The sequence below is a fragment of the Anomalospiza imberbis genome, chromosome 17 (genome assembly GCF_031753505.1).
Source record: "Anomalospiza imberbis isolate Cuckoo-Finch-1a 21T00152 chromosome 17, ASM3175350v1, whole genome shotgun sequence".
Taxonomy (NCBI): Eukaryota; Metazoa; Chordata; class Aves; order Passeriformes; family Viduidae; genus Anomalospiza; species Anomalospiza imberbis.
The window spans coordinates 12,373,444-12,398,323 of NC_089697.1; the positions used below are offsets into that span (position 1 = coordinate 12,373,444).

Consider the following 24,880-nt stretch of genomic DNA (forward strand, 5'->3'; position numbering starts at 1 on the left):
TTTTTGTTGGCAAATTTTTACTGGTTTTGCCTTTGTACACGCTGGCTTTTCTCTGGTAAAAGCCTCTTCCTTCCTCTTTCCACAGCAGCTTCAAGATTAAATTAGACACTGGCTCCCAAAGCCACCATCCTGTAGCTAGAAAACACTTTAATATCTTGAATAGAAAATGCTGAATTGAAAAGCTTCATCAACAAAATCTACACCTCTGGGCTGGGGGCAAACCAGCTGCTGTCCAGAGGAGAAAGAGTTCCTGGCACAAAGCAGCCCATTTCAATGCCTTTGTGTTTTTTCTCTTCTTTCTTTTTTTATTTTTTAGGTATCAGGAGCAGCAGTTTGACCCCTTCAGACCCTTCATGCAGGTGATCAGGAGCCATTCATTTGCTCCCCTGGAGTTTTTCAGGTGCTCCAGCATTTGGAGTAATCTCAGTTCCAAACCCACAGCTTGTGGCCACAGAACTACTTTCAAATACAATTTAATGTTCCCATGAATGAACCCCGGAGGGAATCCCTGCTATGCAGGGACACCTCCCACTGGCCCAGGCTGCTCCAGCCTGGCCTTGGGCACTGCCAGGGATCCAGGGGCAGCCACAGCTGCTCTGGGCATCTCTGCCAGGGCATCCCCACCCTCACAGGGAAGGATTTTTTCCTAATATCCAATCTAAGCCTCTTCTCTGGCAGTTTGAAGCCATTCCCTGTGTCCTGTCTCCACCTTTCTGCAGCCCTTTCAGACACTGCAGGGCCACACTGAGCTCACCCCAAAGCTTCTCCTCTCCAGGTGAACAATCCCAGCTGTGCCAGCAGAGCTGCTCCATCCCTCTGCCCATCCTGGTGCCTCCTCTGGATCTCTCCAGCAGCTCCAGCTCCTGCCAGAGCCCAGGTGGGGCAGCCCTGCAGGTGGGCTCTCACCTGGGCACGGGATCTCTGTCACTCCCCACGCCCGTATTCGCGGGCGAGGTGGGAAGATGTGAACGGGGCATTTTAGGAGAGATAAACTCCAGATCCACTTCAAGCACATTCAAACACTCTCCCTTTTTCCCTCTGGCAGCAGCTCAGCCAAAGCTGTCCCACTGCAGGAGCCCGTGGGGCTCACAGGGGTTTGAAATTGCAGCAAGGGCTGCAACGCTTCCTGTGGCGCCCCTGGATACGCAACAACAAACAAACATCATCAGCCGTGGCTCAACTCAGCCTGAAATCCTTGGCAGAGGGGTTTTCCCCGTGCAGGTGCGATAGCTGGGGCACAGGGATAACTGCAGAGCATTTCCTGACACAGCAGCGCTGCGGAGGGTTGGTGCTTCAGGGAGTCCAGAGAGCAGACAAACAAACCCTTTGTGTTTTTATATAATTCAAGTATCATAATAAACAGTACTGCCAGGGTGGAAGGGGACTTATGAACAGTTCATAAATGATGTTGCAGAAGTAATTTGGGGTTTTTATTGCTCAGCTGCAGTTGACTGGGTGGGCTCTGGCCATGTCTAAAATGCTCACAGCAGAACAGGTAATCAGTTTGCTACCATTACATTGATTTATTGACAATCCACTCAGGAGAACTGGAAATATATGTAGAAATAGGAAATTCTTCTGTATAGAGATGAAAAATGTCCTGCCTCAGTTACTGATGACGCAATGTGAAAAGTAGCCCCCTAATCTTTACAAGCCTTGATGGAAAATTTGGAGTGTAAAAAAATGACTCACTGAGCCTCTACTGAGCTTTTCCTCCCCACTACATTTTCTATTAAATTTCCAGGAGGCAGTTTATTTACAGTAAACACTGAGATCATAACCCACGATGAAAACCCTAATTCCAGTACACTTATTAGGCTTGCAGACAGCAGGACAGCAAGGCATTGACTTTGAATCAAGATTTCAGCATTCTCCAACCCTTACAGCTGCAGCAGGGCCTCTGATCTATAGAAAATTAATCCAGATGGAATGTGGATACAGAAATAAATGTAACAAACCTTATACACTGGGTCCACTCTTTCAAAATAGGAACACAGAGTGTTTCAAAATGTTTTCTGGTTTGAATGTAACATAAAGAAATCATGTCATGCAAGAGGGCACCAGGGCTGTCCCTGAAAGTCTCTGGCAAAGAAAGGTTCTGTCTCTAATGTCACTGCAGCACAGCAGTAAGCTGGAACCTTGAATTATATCTTTATAATTTCACAAACATGTTTATTTCCAGGTATTTTTTTGTTTTCAATTCTGCTTTATCCAGGATCCTTGCCAAGAAGACATTTCTCCCAGTCAGTGGTTTCGCCACCATGAAAAGCACAGGGGGACATCAGGCACAGGAGCCTTCTGTCCCCCCAAGATGAGGAACCCAAACACTTCACAGAACCACAGCACCACCGAGGTTGGCAGAGACCTCTGAGACCACCGAGTCCCAGCTGTGCCCGATGCCCACCTCGTCCCCGGCCCGGAGCTCTGAGTGCCACCTCCAGAAATGCCTTGGACACCCCCAGGGATGGGCACTCCAAACCTCCCTGGGCACTTCCAGTTCCTGACCCCCCTTTCCACGGGGAAATTCCTGCTTCTGCCCACCCTGAGCTGCCCAGCCCAGCCTGGGGCCATTCCCTCTCCTCCTGTCCCTGTTCCCTGGAGCAGAGCCCGACCCCCGGCTGTCCCCTCCTGGCAGGAGCTGTGCAGAGCCACAAGGGACCCCTGAGCTCCTTTGCTCCAGGCTGAGCCCCTTCCCAGCTCCCCCAGCCTCTCCTGGGGCTCCAGCCCCTTCCCAGCTCCCCCAGGAATTCTCCAGACCCTTCCCAGCTCCCTCAGGAATTCTCCAGCCCCTTCCCAGCTCCATTCCCTGCCCTGGACACGCTCCAGCTCCCTCAGTGTCTCTCTGGCCACGAAGGGCCAGAACCGGAGGGGTCTCATCACTGCTCCTTCCAACATCACCAAGAATCCCACTGAATTCAAACACCAAACCCTTCCCTACCCAAAATTCAGACCTACCTGTGCAGCTGTGTTGCTCCTTGGGCTTGCATCCATTGTTGTCATCCTGCACTTGGAGCGACACAGAGCCACGGTGGGATGGGGACACTTCAGCCCTGCCCAGGCGCTGCGCGTGGGGAACTCCCCTCCGCAAAGTCCATCTGACAGCTCTGCCCCTAGCAGCACTTGCAACTTAGAGACAAGGTTCTCATGTAAGATGCTATCTGAGACAACAGGAGATAAAAGGAGGGCAGAATAAAACCCAAAAAAAGCCCTTTTGGCGACTGGAAATGAGAAAATGAAGCGTCAAGTGGGATTTTCCTTGGTCTGCCTGCACCAAGTTGTCGCAGTTAAGCAGTGGGAAGTCTGAGCCCTCTGCCCGTGCTCCTGTTTCCTCTTTTGCAGCAGGGAGAGCAGGGCTGTGGCACAATGAGGAGCTGCACAGCCTCGATAAGACACCCCTGCCTCAGTGCCAGCAGTGCAGGATTTCACTGCCAGCTTCTCCCGGCTTTCCAGGCTCTCACAGCAGCAGGAAGCAGGAGCCCTCCAGGAATTCAAGGCACCTCGACTCCCGCAGGGAAAGGCGTTTCCACAGTCAGGGAATGGTTTGGGTTGGAAGGGGCTTAGGGACCACCTCATTCCATGGGCAGGGACACCTTCCACCAGAGCAGGTTGTTCCAAGCCCAGCCAACCTGGCCTTGCACACTGAATTTCACCCCGGGGTTGCATTTTCTCCCTCACTGGGATGAGTTCAGTTTTTCCCAGCCCTTCTTTCTCCAACAGAAGTCCACCAACCTTGTGGCCTCAGGAGGATGTCCAGGATATGGAAATGCAGCAGGGTGCCAATGGCAGGATGGTTTTGTGTTTAAAAAGTAACTTTTTGCTCTTGCACTGTGAGTTCAAGCCCCCAGAACTGCAGAAACTTGAGCTGAGAGCTCCCGCTGTTCACAACCACCCCGGTGCTTTAACACATAAACCACAAAAAGAGGGTTTAAAAGCAGGTTCCAAACACCAGTAACAAGTGCATGAATTAAAGACAGGTGCTTTAGCAGAATTTAAAAAAGGTGGCACTCCAAAAATAAAAAAGCCACTGCTGTCACCCATCCCTCATCACGCCTCAGTGACTGTGTCAGGACTTCCCTTTTCCCTGCCCCCAGCTCTGCTTCTCCTTGTTTCTCCACCAAAAAGGCCACCAGCACCACTATCCCTTAGCACCACTGCTTCTCAAGGGTCACAAACTCAGAGGCAGAGGAGGACCAAAGAGGATTAAGCCTCAGAAATGTTTTGCATAGAGGGAGCTTTTCAAGAGAAAATTAAATTTCATCATTTAAATAAAAATCTCCCACATTCCACATTTTCAGTCTGTAATTGTACCTGATTCAGGTGGAACACAACAAATGCATCATTCCAAAGTCCCCAAGCCCCAGCCTCCCATATTTGACCATTTCTCCTTGGTTATACAGAAAACCAATACAATTCCTTCTTTATGTATCAAAGAGCTTTTTAAAAGGCAATCTTTATTTAAATACAGACAAAACCTGTACCCTCACCAGCCCTTGACAATTCCTCAGTGTAATGGAAGTTAATCCAGCAGCAAGAACCACCTCACATTTAAAAACCCTCACAAAGGCAAGTGCTGAGCTCTGACCAAAGGAACCCCCCAGCTGTGATGCCCAAGAGCTCTGCACGAGGAGGCCTCAAAAAAACAAGTTTAAGACTCTGCTCAGGCAGATCTCTGCGAGAATAAGTAGTGAATCTTCCAACTTAGAGAAGTTTTAAGCACAGTTTCTCAACGATGGGCACTGGGTTTGTGACTAATTAAAAAAGAATGTAATTGAAGTGCTGTGTAACAGACATAGATGAAGATTTCTCAGTCAAATGAAACAGTGACATTTCTGAGGTACACATACAAAAATTCAGATGCACAAGTTTCTTTCTTTGAGAGGATATTAAAGGTCTCTAAGGCAAAATTCTTCTCATTTTCACCTGCAGCAGCACTGTCATATTTTAATTGCAATGTGGATATTCCTTCAAACTATTAGGAATTCATTTTGAGGTCCCACTTGTTAAGATAAATTCAAAAGAGGAAGAGATGAAGTCTGACTTTAACACAAGAACTAGAAGACCATTTCTTGAATTCATCTAAACAATTTAAAATCCTGTTTTTGAATTCTTATGGCACAACTCAGAACTGAAGGCCTACTTGGCCAATAAACAAAAAACACAAAAAAGGATTCACCAAAACCCCAGAGTGAAAGATACAAACCAGAGCTTTACAAACAATGAATTGTGGCTGAAGGCAGCTTAAGGCTTCATTAAAGTTTCTACACCAAGTTCTGCTGCTCTTTGTGTGATCTATTCTCTACCAGAGTTCAGTGGGATTGCACAGACACAACACAGAGCAGAACTGGCTCCTTCTGAGCAGGACACAGTCCCACTACCTTGTGTGTGATCCACAGGCAGGGCAACAAGCTTAGCCCTTCCTGCCAGGATAATTTTATTCTCCACCCCCTCCCTTCAGTACAATTAGAGATGACTTACAAAAATTAAACCACGCACACTAATAAAAAAATTAGTGTGGGGTGAAGAGTCTCAATATTTGTTATATTCCTGCCACGTCTGACAGAATCCAAACCGGCCCAGCACGGCTTCCCCAGAGGCAGCTGCTGGCAGCACCAGCACCCAGGGGGCAGGAGCTGGGCAATCCCTGCTTGGAGAGCCCTCCTCAGTCTGTGGTGGACCTCCTGTACCAGAACCTGGCCCTGTAGTCGTCGCTGCAGGTCATGAAGCCGGGGTTGGTGGGGGAGTGCACGATGCAGCGCACGATGCTGTTGTGCCCCAGGGACAGGAGGTTCCTGCGCTCCGCAGTCCTGGAGTCCCAGCAGCACAGGCTGATGGTCCTCTCGTCTGGCAGCAGCACGTAATCCTCTGTGTGGTTGAACACAGCCTGAGTCCTGTGCACCTGGCGGCCGCTCAAACCAGCACCTAAGTACAGGCAGCAGAATTGGGACTGTTAGAAGTTTCCACGCCTATGAATCATCTTCTGTAAGTATCAATTTTCTACAATTTCCTATCAATTTTCTCTGCTGTTCAACCACTTCCGCAAGCAACAGGCGGTGCAGTAACAAACACTCTTTTGTAATTGTATCACGGGACCAGAAAGATTTGAGTCCAGCCTCTGCCCCATCCCCACCTTGTCACCAGCCCAGGGCACTGAGTGCCACCTCCAGGTGTTCCTTGGACACCTCCAAACCTCCCTGGGCAGCCCCTGCCAAGGCCTGTCCACGCTTTCCATGGGGAAATTCCTCCTGCTGTCCATATATATATATCCTAAAATTCCTTAGGGGACAGAAGGAATACCTATTCCAGCTGTGCCATGTCCAATCCTTTACCTAAGAGTATTTCTGCCTGATATTTTTGCATGAGGCTTTCAGCTGTGACCAAGGAGAAAGAACACAAGAGAGGAGAAGGCACAGAGCCTGATGGTCCTTGAGGACTTTTCAGTGTATTTCTCACACAGCACATGCTGTATGAGCTCCCTTGGCCGTACCTTCAGATAAAACGTGTTTCCCACAGAGCCAGGGCACTGCACAGATCCTCCCTGGGGTCCTGCACGGGTTTCCCGGGAAGCTGCTGCTCCCTGCTGGCCGGGAGCAGGAGAGCTGCACTGCAGAAAGGGACCTACAAACCCCAAAAGCTCACAGCACACCATTTCCAGCATCTTTTCTGCTCCTACTGCTTAAGCACATCGGTGCTTGACACCAAAGCCTCTCACAAAGCTCTTGTCACATGCAAAGCTTCCACAGCCTTCATTATTCCCTAATTCCTGCTGAGATCCAAGCATGGCACTGTCAGCACGCTCCAAGGATGACTACCTTGCACATAACTGCATCCTTGGGGAAAAAAAATACACAAAAAGGGGAACAAACCAGCTGCAGGTACATTTCAGAGTATTGCCATGGCTATAGAGCCACAGAGCGAATGGTTAAATCAACTGCCCTAAAGCAGCTTCAGTGTTTCTTCTTACTTTTCCCCAGTTCAGTGAAAACTTCCCTCCAGAACAATGGTGTGAGTAAAGATGTCAAAATATTCTCCAAAATCTACTCAGATTAAGATATGTTTACACTGACACACAGAATCACAGCTTCTCTTCTGGAATTGGTCTAATGGAAATGTTTTCAAAAATCTTGGGCAATTTATCCTCAAAGCAGCAATTTCACCATTGCCTTTAGGAATTATTATTTCCTGACAGTATTTCCATCCCTGCCATGGCTCAACACCTGGAAAAGAAGGTGTCTGGAAGGTCACCTGCCACATACCTGTGTATTTCACCAGCGTCCGACCAGTGGATATCTCCCAGAGTTTAGCCACAGAGTCTTTCCCACTGGACAAAATATACTTGGAATTTTTGGAAAAAATAGCAGAACAGACTTCAGCTCCATCGTGTGCCTTCTCAAAGGTGGTGATGCAGCGGTTGGAGACCCCATCCCAGAGTTTGATGCAGCCATCCTTGCTGCCTGTCACGTACATGTTGGCGCTGGCGTTGTAGTTGACGGAGCAGATGGCATCGGTGTGCTGGTCCTGGGGGTTGCAGGACACGAAGCACTGGAAGGTGTTGATGTCGTACAGACGAAGGGTTGGGTGCTGGGTCCCCACCAGGATGAAATCCCCAGAAGGGTGGAAAGAAATGGAGCGTAACATCTCTGCTTCCTGTTGGATTCAAAACACACGGCGGGGTGAGGAAGGAAAAAATGCTTAACTGGAAGGGTCGGTGCTGGTGGTGGCAAAGTGCTGAAGACCTACTGGAATTAGCAGCATATGGACAATGTTTTCATATTATTATCATCAGCAAATGGAAAATGTTTCCTGTGGGATTGAAATGACAGCCTGCTTGTGGCTGCATTGTAGTTTTTGTCCTAGAGCAGCCTGCAGTGCCCACTTATTTCAGGATATCACACCCCCCCAAGCCCACCACCTAATCCCAAATGCTCCTCCAAATAGAGTTGGTCTAATGAATAAAAAGCTCACAGGTTCTAAACTTAAATACAAGTGTCCCTGATGCACAGAATTAAGACACAATCTCTGTAGTGTCTGCAAATGTTGTACATGTGTGCTCCTGCACCCCACTGATCACCTGAGGCACAGCTCAGCTCACAACACCTCAGCACTCAGACATCTGAGCTTTGGCTGCTCTGAGCAGTATCTCACCTGGATGTATTTGAAGGCTCTTTTGGCAGAAGGTTTTGAATAATCAAACAATTTAAGTGTGTAGTCCCTTGAGCCAGATGCCAGGATCTGTTCTGTTGGGTGGAAAGCTAAACACGTCACTTCATCCACGTGATCGTACAGAGTCCGGATCACCGGGTGGTTCTCCATGTTCTGCTGTGCTGTCTCATTCATCATGACCTACAAAGAACATTCAACATTTTGCTGCTTTTGGGAAATAAAGCAGGTTTTTGACAGGAAAAGTAGGTTTTAGGCTTGCCAGAGTGGCTGAACTGCAGCTCCTCTTTAACACAACCAGGCACACAATCTGTTCCCTTGGTTATCTGAAGGCCCTTTATAGGTCAACAAGTAAGATCCCTGTGTCTTTATGAAGGTCAAAACAACTTGGCTCAAGGACAAACTACTTCAGTAGCAGAGAACTGATGCAAGAAAACATCACCTTCATAAACAGCCCAAAGAAAAACACTGACTGCTGGAAGAATTGAGAGAAGCTGCACCAAAACTGCAGCTCTCTGCTGAGAACTTGGTGTGTGCTCTGTGCAAAAAAATCCCACTTTTCATTCCCACCTGATAACTGCCTTGGAGAAAGATAAAAGCACATCAATGTGTGAAACAGTTCTGAAATAACCAGTGAAAACACGGGTGGCCATGGGGGCTGCAGAGGCCACAAGCGGGTCTAACATGAACTGTGCTCAGACATTACAACCACCATCAGCACCCAGAAGCAGCCACTTCTGGCTCAGTTCTCTCCCTGCTGCCAAGGGTGACACCAGTGTCCTTGCCCTGGTTCTTCTTCCTTCTAAGGGACTTTATGAGCAGCTGCTGGAGTAGGCAATATGCTGAGACAGGTATTTGGTCCAACCCACTGAGGCGGCCACAAGGTACAGATATGAAATGGAGAGAACTCCCAGAGTGGTTACAATCCATTATCCCAATGGGCATGGCATGGACAGGGTATTCCCAGAGTGATTACAATTCATTATCCTAATGGGCATGGCATGGACAGGATGCCTAAAGTGATTACAATCCATTATCCCAATGGGCATGGAATGAACCAGATTCCCAGAGTGGTTACAATCCCTTACCTTGATGGGCATGGCATGAACACAACCCCCAGCATGGTTACACTCCCTTACCTCGATGGGCATGGCATGGAGAGGATTCCCAGAGTGGCTACACTACCTTACCTCGATGGGCATGGCATGGACAGGATTCCCAGAGTGGTTACAATTCTTTATCCCAATGGGCATGGCAGGGAGAGGATTCCCAGAGTGGCTACACTACCTTACCTCGATGGGCATGGCATGGAGAGGATTCCCAGAGTACTTACAATTCATTATCCCAATGGGCATGGCATGGACAGGATTCCCAGAGTAGTTACAATTCATTATCCCAATGGGCATGGCATGGACAGGATTCCCAGAGTAGTTCCAATTCTTTATCCCAATGGGCATGGCATGGACAGGATTCCCAGCGTGGCTACACTCCCTTACCTCGATGGGCATGGCGCTCTTGGCCAGCATCCTCTCGGTGTCCAGGATTTTGATGGAGGCATCGGCCGAGCCCGTGGCTATCAGCTGCCCGTCCCTGCTGTAGGTGGCCACGCGGCAGGGCCCCTTGTGGGAGGTCACGTAGCAGGTCTCGTACTCGGACGCCTCGGGGGACATGGTCTGCACGTCGGCGTCGAACTCCAGGTCGATGCCGGTGCCCGGCGCCACGGTGTCCGAGCGGCCGATGGCGTACTGGACAGCGCTGTCGTCGTTCTCCATGCCTGGGGACACGCGGGGAGGCACTCAGGGCTGGCAGCCTTCCCCTCAGAGCCTGCCACTGCTCCAGGGAAGGCTTGGGAAAGGCGGCCCTGGGGGTAGAGCTGAGCTGGCAGAGCAGGTTTGGTCACACAGCACTGGGGAGGAGTGAGGAAGAGCTGGGCTGCACTGGAGCAGGCTCATCTCCTCAGGAGCTCAGGGAATACCCCCAGTGAGGATTGGGAAGTGCTGATAAATGCACTGAGGATCAGTCACCGACCATGCACAGACCTCTGGTCGGCTTTTCACAGGGGAGCAACAAGCCCCAACACTATGACGTGAGTTGGAAAGTAAAAAACCCGAAGTATTTACTGATTCTTTTCCTGTTTTATTACTCTGAAGCCAAACTATCCCAGCACTGCAACAGAAAAAAGTTGCTGCTCTTCCCAGCAACCCACTTCCCAGACTTTTATCTTTATTTCCAAGATCCAGCTACAGACCAGAGAGTTCAGCACTGGAACTGGCAATAGGGCAGACACAAGAGTTTTCAGCCCAGTGGTGATCTTTTTATTGCTTTCATCTGTTCATTTCAAGCCTAGAATTTGCATTTCAAACAGACACAAAGCTTCACAGATTTATACCCTCAGAACTCAGCTAGTTCAGGCAGCAGAACCAGTTGAGTTACACATGGTGTCATGGCCAGAGCTCTTCCAGGACTTGGTCAGCTTGTTCCAAGAGCAGCTCAGGGGTTTTCCCTGTTCTCCCCACACTGTGGCACTTCCAGAGGGAAGTACAGGGAGAGAACAGGTGACAGCCCTGCTGAGACCCCAGAGTGTGCAGCTGTTTCCTGGGGACTGATCTAGAAAAGCCAGCAAAGATTGCCAAGGGCAAGACTTGCTCCCTTTCCAACGCTGTCAGGAACAACCGGACAGGAATTCTTTCTTTCTGAAGTCAGCAGAACTGTGAGGGTGAGATTTTCCCTCAGATCTGGGGGCTCAGTGATGCTGTTCACTGGGGTGTTTTGAGAAGGCTGCCACTTACCCAGAGCCCTGAGTGTCCTTAGAGGAGTTCAAACAGATCTGGGAACACTCAGGGGTCTGGTTTGTTGGTAGTGAAATAGGAATGCCCTTCAAAACCCCACACAGGCAAAGGCTGTACCCAGATGTACAAGTGCTGTGCTATTACCAGACACCCCCTTTGCATCAAAGGTGTCATTCCAGTGACACCAGCCTCTTAATTCACCGGGGAATTGGAAACTAGACTTTTATGTCAGCTTTCGATTCCAGCTTACCTAACTTAATTAGGTGCAGCAGTTGTTCAGAGGGTGCACAGACAGACTGTGGTTTGATCTCATTTATCAAGCCATTGGCAATGTTGATGTATCCATCATAGAGCAGCTGACTAATTATCAGTTTGTAAAGTTGCTGACGATCTTTCAAACTGACTTTTGTCCTATACATTGTGAGCAGGGACTGCCTTGGGGGGGCCTGGAATGAAGAACAGAAATCACATACAAGAGAGTTGCATGAAACCACCAGAACCTCAGAACAAATCTCAGGGCAGGCACCAAATATTGCTGTGGTTTCGGTGAAAAGCAGAGATGGGGAGAGGAAAGCTGGGGGGGGGGGAAGAGGAGGGAAAAAGGAGAGAAAGAAGAGGAAAGGGAGAAGAAAAGAGGGGAGAAAGGGAAGGAAAAGAGGGGAGAAAGGGAAGGAAAAGAGGGGAGAAAGGGAAGGAAAAGAGGGGAGAAAGGGAAGGAAAAGAGGGGAGAAAGGGAAGGAAAAGGGGATGAAGACAGGGGAGAAAGGGGAGGGAAACGGGAGGAAAAGGGGGAGGTAACAGGGATGAAAAGAGGGGGAAAACCTGTTGCGCTTGCTTTCTGTGTAAATGAAAATCTCGGCCACAAACCGACCCGGACCGTGCAAAGCGGCAGCAGCGCCGGCAGCATGAGCCAAACGAGCCAGCCGCTGCTGCCGGCGGGCCGGGCTCCGATGGATGGATGCACGGGGCGCGCAGGACAGCACCGCGCCGGCCCCGCCGCCCGCCCTGCGGGGGCCCCGCGCCCTCCCCGCCCTCCCGCCGGCCGCGGGCGGCCCGGAGCCGCGGGCGGGGCGGCGCCGGAGCCGCGGGCGGCGCGGCCGCGCCGGTGCCGGTACGTACCGAGCCTTCCTTCTGCCGCCCGCGCTCTGCCCCTAAGATGGCGGCGGGAGCGCGGAGCGCATCGAGCGGCGGCGGCGGCAGCGGCGGGGGCGGCCGGGCCCGCAGGACGCTCCTCCGCGAAGGCTGCTGCATCGAGCGCCCGCACATCGATGGGAGGCGGCTCTTGGGGGGGGGCGACACAACGGGGCGGCGTCACGTGAGCGCCACACCCCCACCCCCCCCCGCGTCACGTGGCGGGGAGGCGGGAGCCCCTCCCCCCCCCCCCCGGGAGATGGCGGGGGCCCCGATCCCCGATCCCGCTTCGGGGGCCCCGGGAGCCCCGATCCCCGTTCCCCCGCCGTCGGGGATCCCGGGGTCCTTCACCCCGTTCCCCCTTCCGGGGGTTCCTCTCCCCATTTCTCCCCTTCCGGGGGTCCCTTCTCTCCATTCCGCCCCTTCCGGGGGTCCCGCTCCCCACTCCCCCTCCCAGGGATCGCTCTCCCCATTCCTCCCCTTCCGGGGATCCCGAGGGTCCATCCTCCCGTTCCCCTTCCGGGGGCAGCGGGGCCTCGGCTCGGGGCGGGATCGCGGGCGGCGGAGCGGCGCGGGCCCGGCCCCCAGCGGGCGCGGGGGGGGGAAGCCCGGGGCTTCTTTTGTGTCGCAGCCGCAAAGCTCCGGAGCGCCGCTTCCGCCAGACCCCGGATCCCAAACACGGCGACGTGAACGGGCTGGGAATGAAGCGGCTGGCGCTGCCGCCCAGCGCTGCGGGCGGGCCCGGCCCCGTCCCCAGCGCAAACCGTCCCCTCCCCGAGTGCTACTCACGTCAGCCTCGAGAAACGGCAGCCGGAGCGGGCGCGGGTCGAGCAGCGGGGCTGCCATGCTCCCCATGCCCCGGGGCAGCTGTCGTCTGTCACACGCTGCAGCGACACGGCGACCCGACATCTTCTTTTTACCTATCCTGAACCGCTTGTAAACACCAACACACACAACCAGGGTCTCCTTCGCTCTTGTTTTCAGCACCGCGGAGACAGTGAAAAGTTGCCTCGGCTCGCAGTTCTTCACAAGCCCCAAGCGCCGACCGGAGTTTTCCTCGCTCCGCGGCGCCGCGCAGGGACCCGCGGGCTCCGGGGCAGCGGCGCCTCTCACGCCGCGCTCGCTGCGCTGCTCGCCGGCCGCGTTCGCTGAGCGGCCGCGCTCCCGCTGTGCCGGCGCCGCCTCGGGAGCCGCGCGGGTCCGGGCGCTGCCGGGGGCTGCGACGCGAGGGGTCCGCGCGTCGCTCAGGCCGGGCCGGGCGGTGCCTTCGCGCTCGGCGCTCGCCCTGAAGCGCTGGCGGCACGTGGCGCTGCCCGGGGCCGCTCGGCCTGGGACGCACCGGGAGGCTCCGGCCCTGCTCGGCCCGTCCGGGGGGGCACCCACACAATGGCCCCGCTCGCGCTCGGCCCCACGCGCGGTGGCAGCAGCGCCGCTCCCCGGCCTCGCCCGGGGGTTGGATGGGGGTGTCTCGGGGGGGAGTCTGGCGGGAGCGGGACTGACCTGGCGGCGCTCCCGGGCGCGGACCGGAGCGGAGGCGGCGGCGGCCACAGGTGGGAGCGCGGCGCGTTACGCGATTTGCGTAGCGGAAGCGGCGGCTCGGCCGGCGGGAAGTGCGCGGGCGGCGCGCGCCGGGGGTGGGGGGGGGGGGCGCGGCGCTACGCAAAGTGCGTAATGCGCCGCGCGGCGACAACGCCGGCGGAGGGGCGGGCGCGGCGCGTGCGCCCCTCGCGGCGCGGCGGAGCGCGCCCGGCAGCCAATGGGCGGGCGGGCCGCCCGCGGGAGGAGCCAATCAGCGTGCGCGGGCCGCGGGAGGGCGGCCAATGGCGGGCGGCGGGGGTTTAAAGGGGTATTTAAGGCGCGGCGGTTTGAATTCAAACCGCTCCGGCGGCCCTGAGGCGGCGGGGCTGGGCCGGGCGCCGGGCCTGTGCGCGAGGGGGGCGGCCGGGGGGTGTTGGTTATGGATCTCTGTCGATAAAGTGTGCTGGTTGGTAAGGGACCCGAGATTTCCTGTGCTCTGCCTGCGCTCTCGCCCTCAGCCAGAGCCGCACGGGCCGCTCCCGCTCTGGCGCTATGGACAGGAACATGAAGGAGAACCACGCCGCGTACCCCGGCCGCGCTGCCAAGGTAAAGGTGTGAGATGCGCGCTTTATGTTGTTCTTCTTGGGCAATTTCCTCTGCTGCATCGTTGGTCTCAACGCCTGGGAGTTTGCCATTAAAATTCTAGTCGGTGCGGGGAGTGGTGGTTTTTAGTTTTTACTTGGTGGGTTTGTTTCTCCCCATCACATATTAACTGCAGATTTCAAACGAGTAATTTATCTTTCAGTAGCTTTTTTTCTACAGAAAACAGAGCCCAGAGCTGATTTTTAAAATTATTGCTTATATTAGCTTATCTTATTAAACGGGGAAATCTTCCTTATATAGTAAGTATTTAAGAGCCCTTAAAGAGAAAGTGAGTGTGTATAATCAGATTATTTTAGATACAGCTTTTAAAAGCAAGTTCTGTGTCAATGTCACTGTTGGTACACGTGTAGCAGTGCTCAAGATCACCCTGATTATTGTATTTTTTCCATGTAGAAATACAGGCACTTTCTCAGTATTTTATATAGAACCAAATAAGCCTGCTAAGTTTTTGGAACAGCATAACCAAAATTTCCTTTTAATTCATGGCTCAGCACATGATTTTTAGTGTTTCTGTTGAAGTGCTGTTGCGTGGCTTTGCCATCCTGAGTGGGGCCATGCAGGCTCTGCTGTGCTGTTGCACAGTTAACACCTTCTCCTTTCTCTTTGAAGGTCGCCAATCCCATCGGGGATGCCCCCAAGCGTGTCCCCGTGTCGCAGCACTCAGCCCAGAGCCGCTTGCTGACCAGCGGAGCTCCAGCCCGAGTTCTGCGTCCCGCGAACTTCGCCCAGCGAGTCCCCGTGCAACCCCAAAAACCTGTACTGTCAACCCAAAAACTGGCCAGCAACCAAACAGCGCAGCAGCCCCAACCCAAACTGCCCCAGCAGGCTGCTGTGAGACCTCAGGCTGCAAGCAAGGGCAGTGAGAAACCTCCCCAGGCTGCAGCACCTGGTAATTCTGAGGATGATTTTGTGTGATCACAGCTGTGACACTCAGGATACTCCTAAAGCTGCTGCTGATCCAGGGACAGTCCTGGAGGGAAGTTCCTGGTTGTGCCTTCAAACAGGAGAGAGCAGCACATGGTTCACTTCGGGTGTTACTGCACCATCGTTATGAATTTATCTCTAAATTAACCAATTAGAGACAATATGGTGTTAAAAACTTGCAGGTGCTCAGCAGTCAGCTGGGAGTTAATGGAATTTGCATTCAGACTTCATAGGTTTTCCAAGATTCGTGCCCAGGGATCCTTTTGTTTGGGGAGGGGGAAAGAATTCATGGGTTTTTATGCTCAGAAAGCTTTCAAAATTGCATTTTGCCAGCACTGTTTCTTCCCTAGCAGTCAGCTATGCTAGTTTGCTTAAAATGTCATTGAATGGATTCTAAAAGCTGCTTCAGACGATGCACAGGGGTTAGATTTGTTCCTATGTGAGTGTTCCCATGGGTCTGGTTCATGAATTGATTTCCTTCTCTGTACACAGCACAAAACCCTGAAGCAGAAAGCACCTCTAAACAGAAAACTGAAGAGACCAAGAAGAAAAGTGAAGAGACTAAAAAGTAAGTTTTATGCCTGAATTCTAGATAACTGAGCCCTGCTGGAGCTCCTTTGGCTGTGGAGCCTGGTGACCCCCACACTTTGCAGACACCTCACAAGGAAAGCAGCCTTTGACCTGATAACTGTCAGGAACAAGGACTTGTTGTAATCTAAAGAAAACTTTGGGCTAAATGCAGAGTAGCTCTTCCCATGGGAGAACACTGATAGCTGCTGCCCCAGTCACGAGACGGGCTCCTGAAAACAAAGCCTCCTTCATCTGGGCAGGAGGCTGGAGTCTAATTTGGGATGAAACTGGATTTGTTTATGGCAACTTTAAATTGTTTTGCCGTGCCCTGGTGATGTGTCTGGGTTAGGAGTATCTGAAGGGGCCCAGCTTCGTAAACAGTCTTCATTTTGTAGTAGTGTGGTTAGTGTAGTGTCTGCAAAAGCTTCAGGAGGGAAGAAAATAGCTTTCAGAACTTCCTTTTGAAAAATCTCAATGCCTTTATTCTCTTGGTGTTTTCTTAAAGACTAAAATCTAGTTTAGAGCACTAAGCATCCTGTGAACAGGAATGTTATAAACTGTAAATGTGAGTCAAATCCAACACAATTTTTAACTTTCCTTTTGCAGAAGGCAGTGGTCTCTTGATGATTTTGAAATTGGTCGTCCTCTGGGGAAAGGAAAATTTGGGAATGTGTACCTGGCTCGTGAAAAACAGAGCAAATTTATTCTTGCATTGAAAGTGCTCTTTAAAACACAGCTTGAGGAAGCTGGTGTAGAACATCAACTACGAAGAGAAGTGGAAATACAGTCTCATCTTAGGTAAAGTTCAGTGACTATTCACTCTTTGTTTGCATCCAAATAAACAAAGTAACCTTGATTATGATGAGGTTTCTTTATGATAAGGTTTTTGTGTGTTGTGAGCTGAAGGAACACAGATGAGCTGGAATTGCTGTTCTTGCCTTGAAAGTGGGAGGGAGCAGGACAGGGAAATTAAAGGTTTTGGTGAACACCTGGTTCAGAAGAACATTGAAATCTCTTTGCAGGCACCCCAACATTCTCAGATTATATGGCTACTTCCATGATGTGACAAGAGTCTACCTGATCCTGGAGCATGCACCTCGTGGGGAAGTCTACAGGGAACTTCAGAGGCTCACCAAGTTCGATGAGCAAAGAACTGCTACTGTAGGTTGTTCCAGCTTCCTCTCCATTCCTGTATCTGGGATATCTGCAGGATAGAGCCAGCCCTTCAAATCAAGCTCAGTATTGTGCTGGGGGAGACTGAGATTGCTTAGCTGCTAGCTGGCATCTGGGCAGGGAAGAATTGGGAAGAGTTAGGGCTGTGCAGGAATTTATGTTCAGAATTGCTTAATATTGCAAGGCACAGACTGTATTGCCAGGCTTCAAGTGTTAAGGAATTAATTGCTTTAATTTAAAGTTATAATTATGGCTCAAAAAGGCTGTGCTGCAGCCAGATAAACTCAGGTGACAATATCTTAAAGATTATTCTTTCTGCACCCAGTACATCACAGAACTTGCAGATGCCCTCTCGTACTGTCACTCCAAGCGTGTGATCCACAGAGACATCAAGCCAGAGAACTTGCTGCTTGGATCAAATGGAGAGTTAAAAATTGCTGACTTTGGGTGGTCTGTGCATGCTCCATCTTCTAGGTGAGAATTCAGTCTCTAGTGCACTGAAATCCTTCTGTAGTGTCAGTTTTGATCACACAGTTGTGGAAGGGAGGTATGTGGGAACTTCTTGAAATACTGGGGGAAAATGCTGCTGTAACAAAAGGCCTAGCAGGCAGCTGGTGTGACAGAGGAGGGTTGTTATCCTGGCGTTCAGTTCAAACCTTGCTGACCTTCAGAGGAAAGTTGGTGTAGGGTTACCGTGGTGCCTGAGATGACAAACCTGCACTTGGACTCAGACATCACACTGGCAATTTGGTTGTTTCTGAGAGAGTGGGAAATTGCACCTGAGAAGGGAAGAACAGGTTTGTTCTAGCATGTCGGGTGAAGAAAGGAGCCAAGACTGATTGCAGGGACTGAGATACTTTGAGTAGAAGTAGAAAATGTCCTGCTGGCTTTTCTTTCCCAGCTGTTCTGGTGGTGCTGAGTCCATTCAGGTGGACTGCACTTAGGTACAGATGATTGCCAGCATTAGTTCTTATCTGATTCTTGAAACAGATCCTCTAATTATCTTAATCAATGATTAACTTGGACTTTCTTCAGGAGAACAACTCTCTGTGGGACACTTGACTACCTGCCTCCTGAAATGATTGAGGGAAGAACACATGATGAAAAGGTGGATATTTGGAGTCTGGGAGTTCTGTGCTATGAGTTCCTGGTAGGGAAACCACCTTTTGAAACAAAAACCTATCAAGAAACCTACAGAGCTATTTCCAGGGTAAGTGCCAGTGCTTATCTGAATTAGCTGGGTCATGCATTTAGTTCTAGAAAGGTTTCAGCAGACTTAAGTTTGAAACATAATAAAAATAAACACAAGAATATACAAATACCTTCACAAGCAATGAGAAGCTTGTTCAGGGTTACAATGAAATTATTTTACCTCCATCTCTATAGGCAAAAGGTGCACAGCTTTCAAGGGGGGTAACTTGGAGGTTGAATTGAGCCCTTTGGTTCTATCATTTGGTTATTGCTAAAGGACTTTTGCATAATTTTTAATGTCCTTTTTTCCTTAGGTGGAATTCAAGTTTCCTCCATTTATAACGGAAGGTGCGAGGGATTTAATTTCCAAGCTCCTGAAGCACAACCCCTTCCATCGCCTGCCCCTGAAGGATGTGCTTCTCCATCCCTGGATCACAGCAAACTCTACCAAGATTCCCACCAGCAGGAAGAGTGATGGTGCTGCCCCATCCAAAACATAGTTTTAGGAGGGTGACTTGTGGGATGGACAAGAGGAGCCTTGTACTGTGACTACTGTAATGCTTACAATAGGAAAAGCAGGTCTTGGAATCTAGTGGCAATTGGGATGCAAATCCTTGGGTTGGCTGGTGTCTTAAACTCAAATTGCAGCATAAAATTATTTGACTTCTAGCTGGAGTTTGTGGACTATTTAATGTACTTGAAATCAGTTCCATGTGGGCCAGGTTTGTTGGTTAAGTGTGAAGCTGTTGAAGGCTCTTGTGCTGAAAATGGTTTGTTGTTCCACCACAAGGAAGTTGTTGTTCTGGCTTATGGAACAGTGCAATATCCTGGAGATGCCTGCTCCTCCCTCCCTGGGCTGCTCAGGGTGCCTTACCTGTGGTGTAACCTGAAACTGAGCGAGGTGAATGCCTTTTTCAAGTGTTCTAAAAATGATGTGGCAAGTGGTTTTGTCTCTAGTTTTAAATGTGAGCACTCAATTTGTGAAATAAAAACTTGTTATACTGCACCCAGCAGGGTGAGGTTCCTTGTGGCACTGCTTGGCTCAGCACCAGCACAGCTGAACTCCTGTCCCAGAGGTGAATTCCCAAAGTATAATGCCCACCTCTGTCAAAAAGGCAGCTCAAAGTGCTGGTACCACACAGTCATTCACTATCCCACAATCCCAATTTAGGATTGCAAGGTGAGTACTAAATGTGTACTTAAGCTGCTTGGTTTATTGAGAGTTTGGCTTGCTCTGTCCTTTTTCCAATCAATTTATTCAAAGATCTCCCATCTGATAACATTTTCCAGCCCTTTCTCTCTGAAGTACTTTCAGATTATGTTGGGTACAGCAAGTAACACCACCAGATGTTTTTAAGACACTCCTTCAAATGCTCCAAGGGTTAGGCCCCTTGCCACCAAAATAAAGGCCAACCCTTTTCCAGGAAAACACTTAAAGCAAACTAAGAGAAAGCAATTTATTGTCTTTTCAGAATAAGACTTTGCTATTTTACAAACAATTTTTAAAAATGATCCTTCTACAAGCAAGGATTCAAGAATGCAAAATATATTCTCAAATTAATTTAAAATATACTCTGCAAAAATCTTCATCTTAACAAACTGCCAGTAGTTTATACAACCACATAACTAATCAGAATTCTGGCCACAACTTCTATGAAGCTGTTTCTTTACAGCAATAAAACTCTAGTGCTGGTGCCTTCTACTAAATTTAAATGAGTTCATGTGATTTTGAAAAAGAAACTTTGACTATTCCTTTATCACATTTAAGACAAAACATCCTTCTCAGAAATTATTCTAACAGAAGTAAACAAGGCTTCCTCAGAGTTATTTTGGAATTCTTATCCTTGGTCCACATGAAACATGGGAGTTTCTGTGGGGGGGAAGGAATTAAGGTGCAATTTAATGTTCTGGCTGAGGGGAGGCAAGAGGCTGCTCATAACAAGAAGTTATTTGTTCCTCCTTTCCTCCCTCAGCCAACTCTCATCAAAACTCCACCCTTTCCTCCTCTCTGTTCACTAAATTTTAGCAAAAATAAAAAGCTATTTCAGGGTATTTTCCTACTATTTTACTTAAAGCAGAGTTCTGTATAATCAGATCTGTCAGAGCCACCTTGGGGTAAGTGCAAGCACAAAGAGATTTCAAAGAGCAGCCAGCAGGTCCCAAACAGCCCCAGCTCTTGCTCAGGCCTGAGCCAAAAACCCAGGCTTACCCCAGTGTGACACTGATTTATCTGTTTTAGGATCATTCTTCAGGTTGAGTGGAGGGTGGAATGTGGACATCCACACCTGTAACTACATTCTGTCACCACAGTGTCCCCATAAGGAAAGGCAAAACCCCCTCATTGCTACATTCACCAGTCTCAGCCTAAAGCACAGGAATTCTTCCTGGGAAGCTGGGAATTGGAATGTTTGCACTTCAGGTGCAGATTTGAGTTTCACTCACAGGAGCAGAAAGCTGCTGGGGTTAGTTTTAAGATTAAAAAAAAAAGTGTTTCCAGTACAAAGCCAGATCTGAAAATATTAAACCCCTTGATGCTGTTTGGAGTATGTTCACATAGGTAATTCTGGTTTCACTGATTTCAGAAGGCTCAGGATTTCTTCTGAGTCTATAGACATTTAAAACGAAGGAATTTAGTAAGGCTGGCTCCCAGCCAGCACATTTTCAAACAATAAAATCTGGGACTATGGAAGCAATACACATAGTTTCAGAACAGTGCTTCACCTATTGTGACTAAACCAATTATGACTGCAATAATTCATCCTAGGGGTACTCCTACTGAAGCAAGTTCAGTGCCTGTGTTGTACTGCAAGAAGGGCTATAATAAAAGTCTCTTCTAACAACAGAAACACCCACCTGCCACTTTAGATTCCAATACATACCCTTATCAAGAGAACTATCCATGTAGTGAGATATTGTTTATTCTGCTGGAAAGAGAATCTCACAGTTTCTCAGCTACACAGTAATAAATGAAAACTATGACTCTGTTTTGAAAAGAAAAAAAAAAAAAGGCTCAAAAGCTGGCTTATAAAGACCCAGAACTGTGCTCATTGTCAAGCATTTATATTCCCACTTGAAGTGCAAACCAGATCCCATTTGAACAGGTTTTTCCTAAGAACAAGCGGCAAAAGTGAAAGGAGACAAGGACAGCACTTTTCACAGTGACATTTACCTGAAAGAACAAGTAAGAAACGCAATTGGAGATTGACCTGAACCAGCTAAGTCTTTCAAAGAAACTTTTCACCTGAAGAGCGCCGTGGCTGTGGAGCCTGGAGAGCAGAGGCAGGCAGGGCTCAGGGGCCGGAGGCGGGGGGTTTGAAGAAGCCGGCCTTGCGGCAGTAGCGCACGAGGAAGGGCACGGACACCACGGTGATGCTGATGCGCACGGGGGCGAAGAGCTTGTGCACAGCATAGGCCAGCACGAAGGTGCTGGTGCCAGCTGCCATCCTGGACTGCAGAGAGGCCTCGCTGAAACCCAGCTTCAGCAGGACCGCACTCATGTCCACGCCACTGCGCAAAGAGGAGACGCTGCTTTAGGTTAAGATTAAAAATATAAAGTGCTGGGGTTTTGTTCACAAAACTTCATGTGTCACGGCTCCTACTCGGCCTTTAGAGATGAAGCTTCTCTGCAAAGTGATTCTTAAAGAGTTACTGTGAATTTGTGTTGGAGTTTCATCTTCCCACATTTGACATTAAACTTTATTCTGTGTCTTGGGGAAATTTATCAGCTAAGCACAAACCAATGGAAACCAAATGAGGTACCTGCTGTTAGACTTAGTGTTCTGATAAAAGTGTACAAAATTATAAATTATTTAAAATCTAGCAAGTGAAGGAAGTGTTGAGGACCTCAAATGGGTATTATCCACCAAATTCATTAATACAGACATAGCAGATTTCATCAGGGATTCAACCCCACCTGAAGGAAAAAAAATGTTGTCACCCTGAGCCACAATGTAGTAAAACAGGAGAAATCAGTAATTCACGTATTCCCACTGGAGTAAGCAGCAGGGAATGTTTGGGGTAACAACATGTTCCCCTGTCTCCGCAGCTGGAATACCTCATGTAACTGATGCATTCCCACAAAGCCACACACACAATTCCCCACCTGACTCCTGTACAGTTCTCTCACATTTTCACTCTAATCCTGTTCTAGTGGCTGTTATTTTCTGCAGTTCAACTGCACAAACTGTGTTCAACACCCAGAAAAATACCTTTATCTCTAAGCCCCAGAGCACTTTTGCATGGCTCTATCTCTCCATACCAAGCAAGAACAAAAGATATCTGCAAAACAAATACATTTTCTGCCTGGTCAGTTATGCTGGTGCTGTGTGTGCTGTTTCCCCTGCTGATGAGCCTGTGCAAAATGACCATGTATACAACCCTCCTGTCTCATGCCTGATGGGAGATCAGATCCATTTATGGACCCATCCATACTCGAAATTCAGGAGGTAACTATAAGTTCAACAGGCATAAAGTGCCTGTCTCCTGTCAGAGATAAGCAATGGTAAATGTATTTTACTTTTACCACTACCTAGAGGTGACAGACAGCTGTACAAACCTCACCTTGACACAGCAAGGTAGAAGATTCCCAGAGATACTAAAGAAATTCCAACATGGAAGGAAACCCCTACAGCACCATATTCTTTAAAAACTTGTTTCAGCTGCTGGGATTTGTTGAGTTTCTTGTTTTCAGCACTGGGATCAGTGGCTGCCTTTCTGAGGGGTTCAGCTGCATCCTAAAAAGAAAACAATTAAAAGTATTTGTTAGCATTAAGCACAAGATCATATTTCAGTTAGCTGAAATTATGAAAGAAGTGTCTTGCACACAGAGTGATTTGGGAAGACAGAAACTCACTTCTGCTCCTCCACATCAGCACAGCAGATGCTGTAGCAGAGCCCAGACAAGCTCCCTTCTCCCAGCTATTCCTGTCAAAGGAATGCACTGGTCTTTGTGTAAATTCTTACACAATTAAAACCAGGTTATTTGATCCAAATGTGTGCCAAGGCACACCCACACAGCTGCTGGAGCCATGAGACTGAGGTGTGAGAGCTATTTGCTTCCACCCACTGCTCAGCTTTTTGTTCCAGGGCTAAGCAGCCAGTGGCACTGGAAGTCCAGCTGGTACCACGAAACAACAGCTCCCTGATGGAAGAGATCCAAAGTTTAAGCTCCTATCAATCACCCTTAATAGCTGATCAAAGGAAGAACTGCAAGTGTTGACAGCAACAACCAACTCTGTTGCTACGCTGCAGACAACAACTGTAGGGACATGCCAGGGCTGGTGTCAAGAGCCCAACTGCACTGAAAATCTTTGTCACAGCAGAAGTAATTGATAGATTTTTATTTGGGTACATTTCAAGTGCAGAAGTTCATACCAAACCATATCCCAAAGCAATCTGAAAAGAAATCAAAGGAGAGCAACTGTGTTGGCAGCCCTTGGAAACTCCCCATGCTCGCCAGAGAAGAAATACTGGCAGGAAGAAAACATTTCCACAAAAACCTCAGGATTTGTCTCTAATTAGTCAGCAATTGTAAAGAAAGATTAGAGGAGTCCTCTCCTTCCAGCTGAGCTCAGCAGCAGTTGTGACAATGTGACAGCAACCACAGGATAGGTAGAGCCACCAAGTGCCTGCCACCACTGTCCCACTGTGGCTTCAAGGCATACAAATTAGGAAAAAAAAAAATCTTGACTAATTAGTGGACTTGCTAAGATTGTAAATTAGCATACAAGACAGTCTTACAATCCTCAAGGTAAGCCCACCACCCGCCCAAACCCCACATTTGTTTGCTGTTTCTCTCTTTTGTAATTATTTCTGTTACTTTGTATTTCATTTTGACACCAAGTCATACAGATACAGAAACAGGAAATTGTGTAGCTCAGCTTATCCTGATTCTTGTAGTTTTAAAACTTTAGATTTTTATTTTGTGGCTCATGAGCTCTGGGTCTTAGATATGGATCATAAGGACTGAAAAATTGCTTGTTCTGATCTTCCAAGTCCATTCCAATTCCCCTGTATTCACACACCAGGAATGGTATTGAAGCAAAATGTAAAAAAAGAACCACTTCAACTGATATTATTTTGAGTACCCAAAGCAATCATGTAGGGAATAATGTCCAGCTTAGCAAGTAAAGCTGCTGCCTATTTCCATGCCACTCTGCGACAATATTTCAGCCAAAAAGCCGATTTTATTCGCATCGCTCAAGCGATTTAAGGCATGAAAACACATCTAAAACGCCCCGCGATGCTTCGCAACGAGGCAGCAGAAACCACGCTGCAAATTACGCTGTAGACATTAAACTGTCGAAAGCTCACACTGCCAATGTGCCCACCAGCAGGTGCAAACCAGCCCCCACGGAAACCCGCGATAAACACGATTTATTGATCCCATGGCGGACGGGAGAGGGGATGGAGGTGAAAAAAAAAAACAACCTGAAAGACACCCCCAAAGAGCTGAGGAGCGCTGTGGGTCGGGGCGGTCCGTGCCGCTCGGCAGGCGGCCCCTCAGCCCTCACGTACCTTGGCGCTGGCGCGGCGCGGGCCCGGCCCCGGCGGCAGCGCGGCCCAGGCGGGCCGGGGGGCGCGGAGCGGGGCCGGCAGCGGGGACAGCAGCGGGGACAGCCGGCACAGGCGGTACATGGCGGCACCGCCGGCACACGGCGGCGGCCCGGCCCCCCGAGCGGCATGACGGGCCGGGCACACGCCCCGACCGCCTCCTTAAAGCCGCAGCGTTCGCGGTCGTGAGGCGCCGCGGCGGGCTCGTCCCA

At 49.6% G+C, this 24,880-nt stretch overlaps 3 protein-coding genes and 1 long non-coding RNA gene across 7 annotated transcripts in view; 1 reads left to right on the plus strand and 3 right to left on the minus strand.

Moving 5' to 3' along the window:
* Positions 1–24,880, minus strand: part of LOC137484311 (uncharacterized) — a 225,952-nt gene that overhangs the window by 49,215 nt on the left and 151,857 nt on the right. The window lies entirely within an intron of this gene.
* Positions 4,415–13,698, minus strand: CSTF1 (cleavage stimulation factor subunit 1). Of its 3 annotated transcripts, XM_068208040.1 has the most exons (7): positions 12,867–13,002; positions 12,066–12,227; positions 11,197–11,392; positions 9,654–9,931; positions 8,143–8,340; positions 7,254–7,644; positions 4,415–5,919 (listed from the first exon to the last, which is right to left on the minus strand). In XM_068208040.1, the coding sequence occupies exons 1-7, from the start codon at positions 12,984–12,986 to the stop codon at positions 5,660–5,662; spliced, it is 1,605 nt and encodes a 534-aa protein (XP_068064141.1). In that variant the 5' UTR covers positions 12,987–13,002; the 3' UTR covers positions 4,415–5,659. The 3 variants fall into 3 exon arrangements, with proteins under 3 accessions (XP_068064141.1, XP_068064143.1, XP_068064142.1); XM_068208042.1 differs by lacking the exons at positions 12,066–12,227; positions 12,867–13,002 and adding an exon at positions 13,578–13,698; XM_068208041.1 differs by lacking the exon at positions 12,066–12,227 and having other exon boundaries at positions 12,867–13,000.
* Positions 13,492–19,122, plus strand: AURKA (aurora kinase A). 2 transcript variants are annotated; one of them, XM_068208047.1, is made up of 9 exons: positions 13,492–13,627; positions 14,114–14,201; positions 14,868–15,152; positions 15,674–15,750; positions 16,359–16,550; positions 16,775–16,913; positions 17,251–17,399; positions 17,961–18,135; positions 18,431–19,122. In XM_068208047.1, the coding sequence occupies exons 2-9, from the start codon at positions 14,148–14,150 to the stop codon at positions 18,614–18,616; spliced, it is 1,257 nt and encodes a 418-aa protein (XP_068064148.1). In that variant the 5' UTR covers positions 13,492–13,627; positions 14,114–14,147; the 3' UTR covers positions 18,617–19,122. The 2 variants fall into 2 exon arrangements, with proteins under 2 accessions (XP_068064148.1, XP_068064149.1); XM_068208048.1 differs by lacking the exon at positions 13,492–13,627 and having other exon boundaries at positions 14,067–14,201; positions 14,868–15,147; positions 15,675–15,750.
* On the minus strand, positions 16,394–24,812 carry FAM210B (family with sequence similarity 210 member B). Its single transcript, XM_068208052.1, has 3 exons — positions 24,633–24,812; positions 22,677–22,849; positions 16,394–21,623 (listed from the first exon to the last, which is right to left on the minus strand). The coding sequence occupies exons 1-3, from the start codon at positions 24,750–24,752 to the stop codon at positions 21,407–21,409; spliced, it is 510 nt and encodes a 169-aa protein (XP_068064153.1). The 5' UTR covers positions 24,753–24,812; the 3' UTR covers positions 16,394–21,406.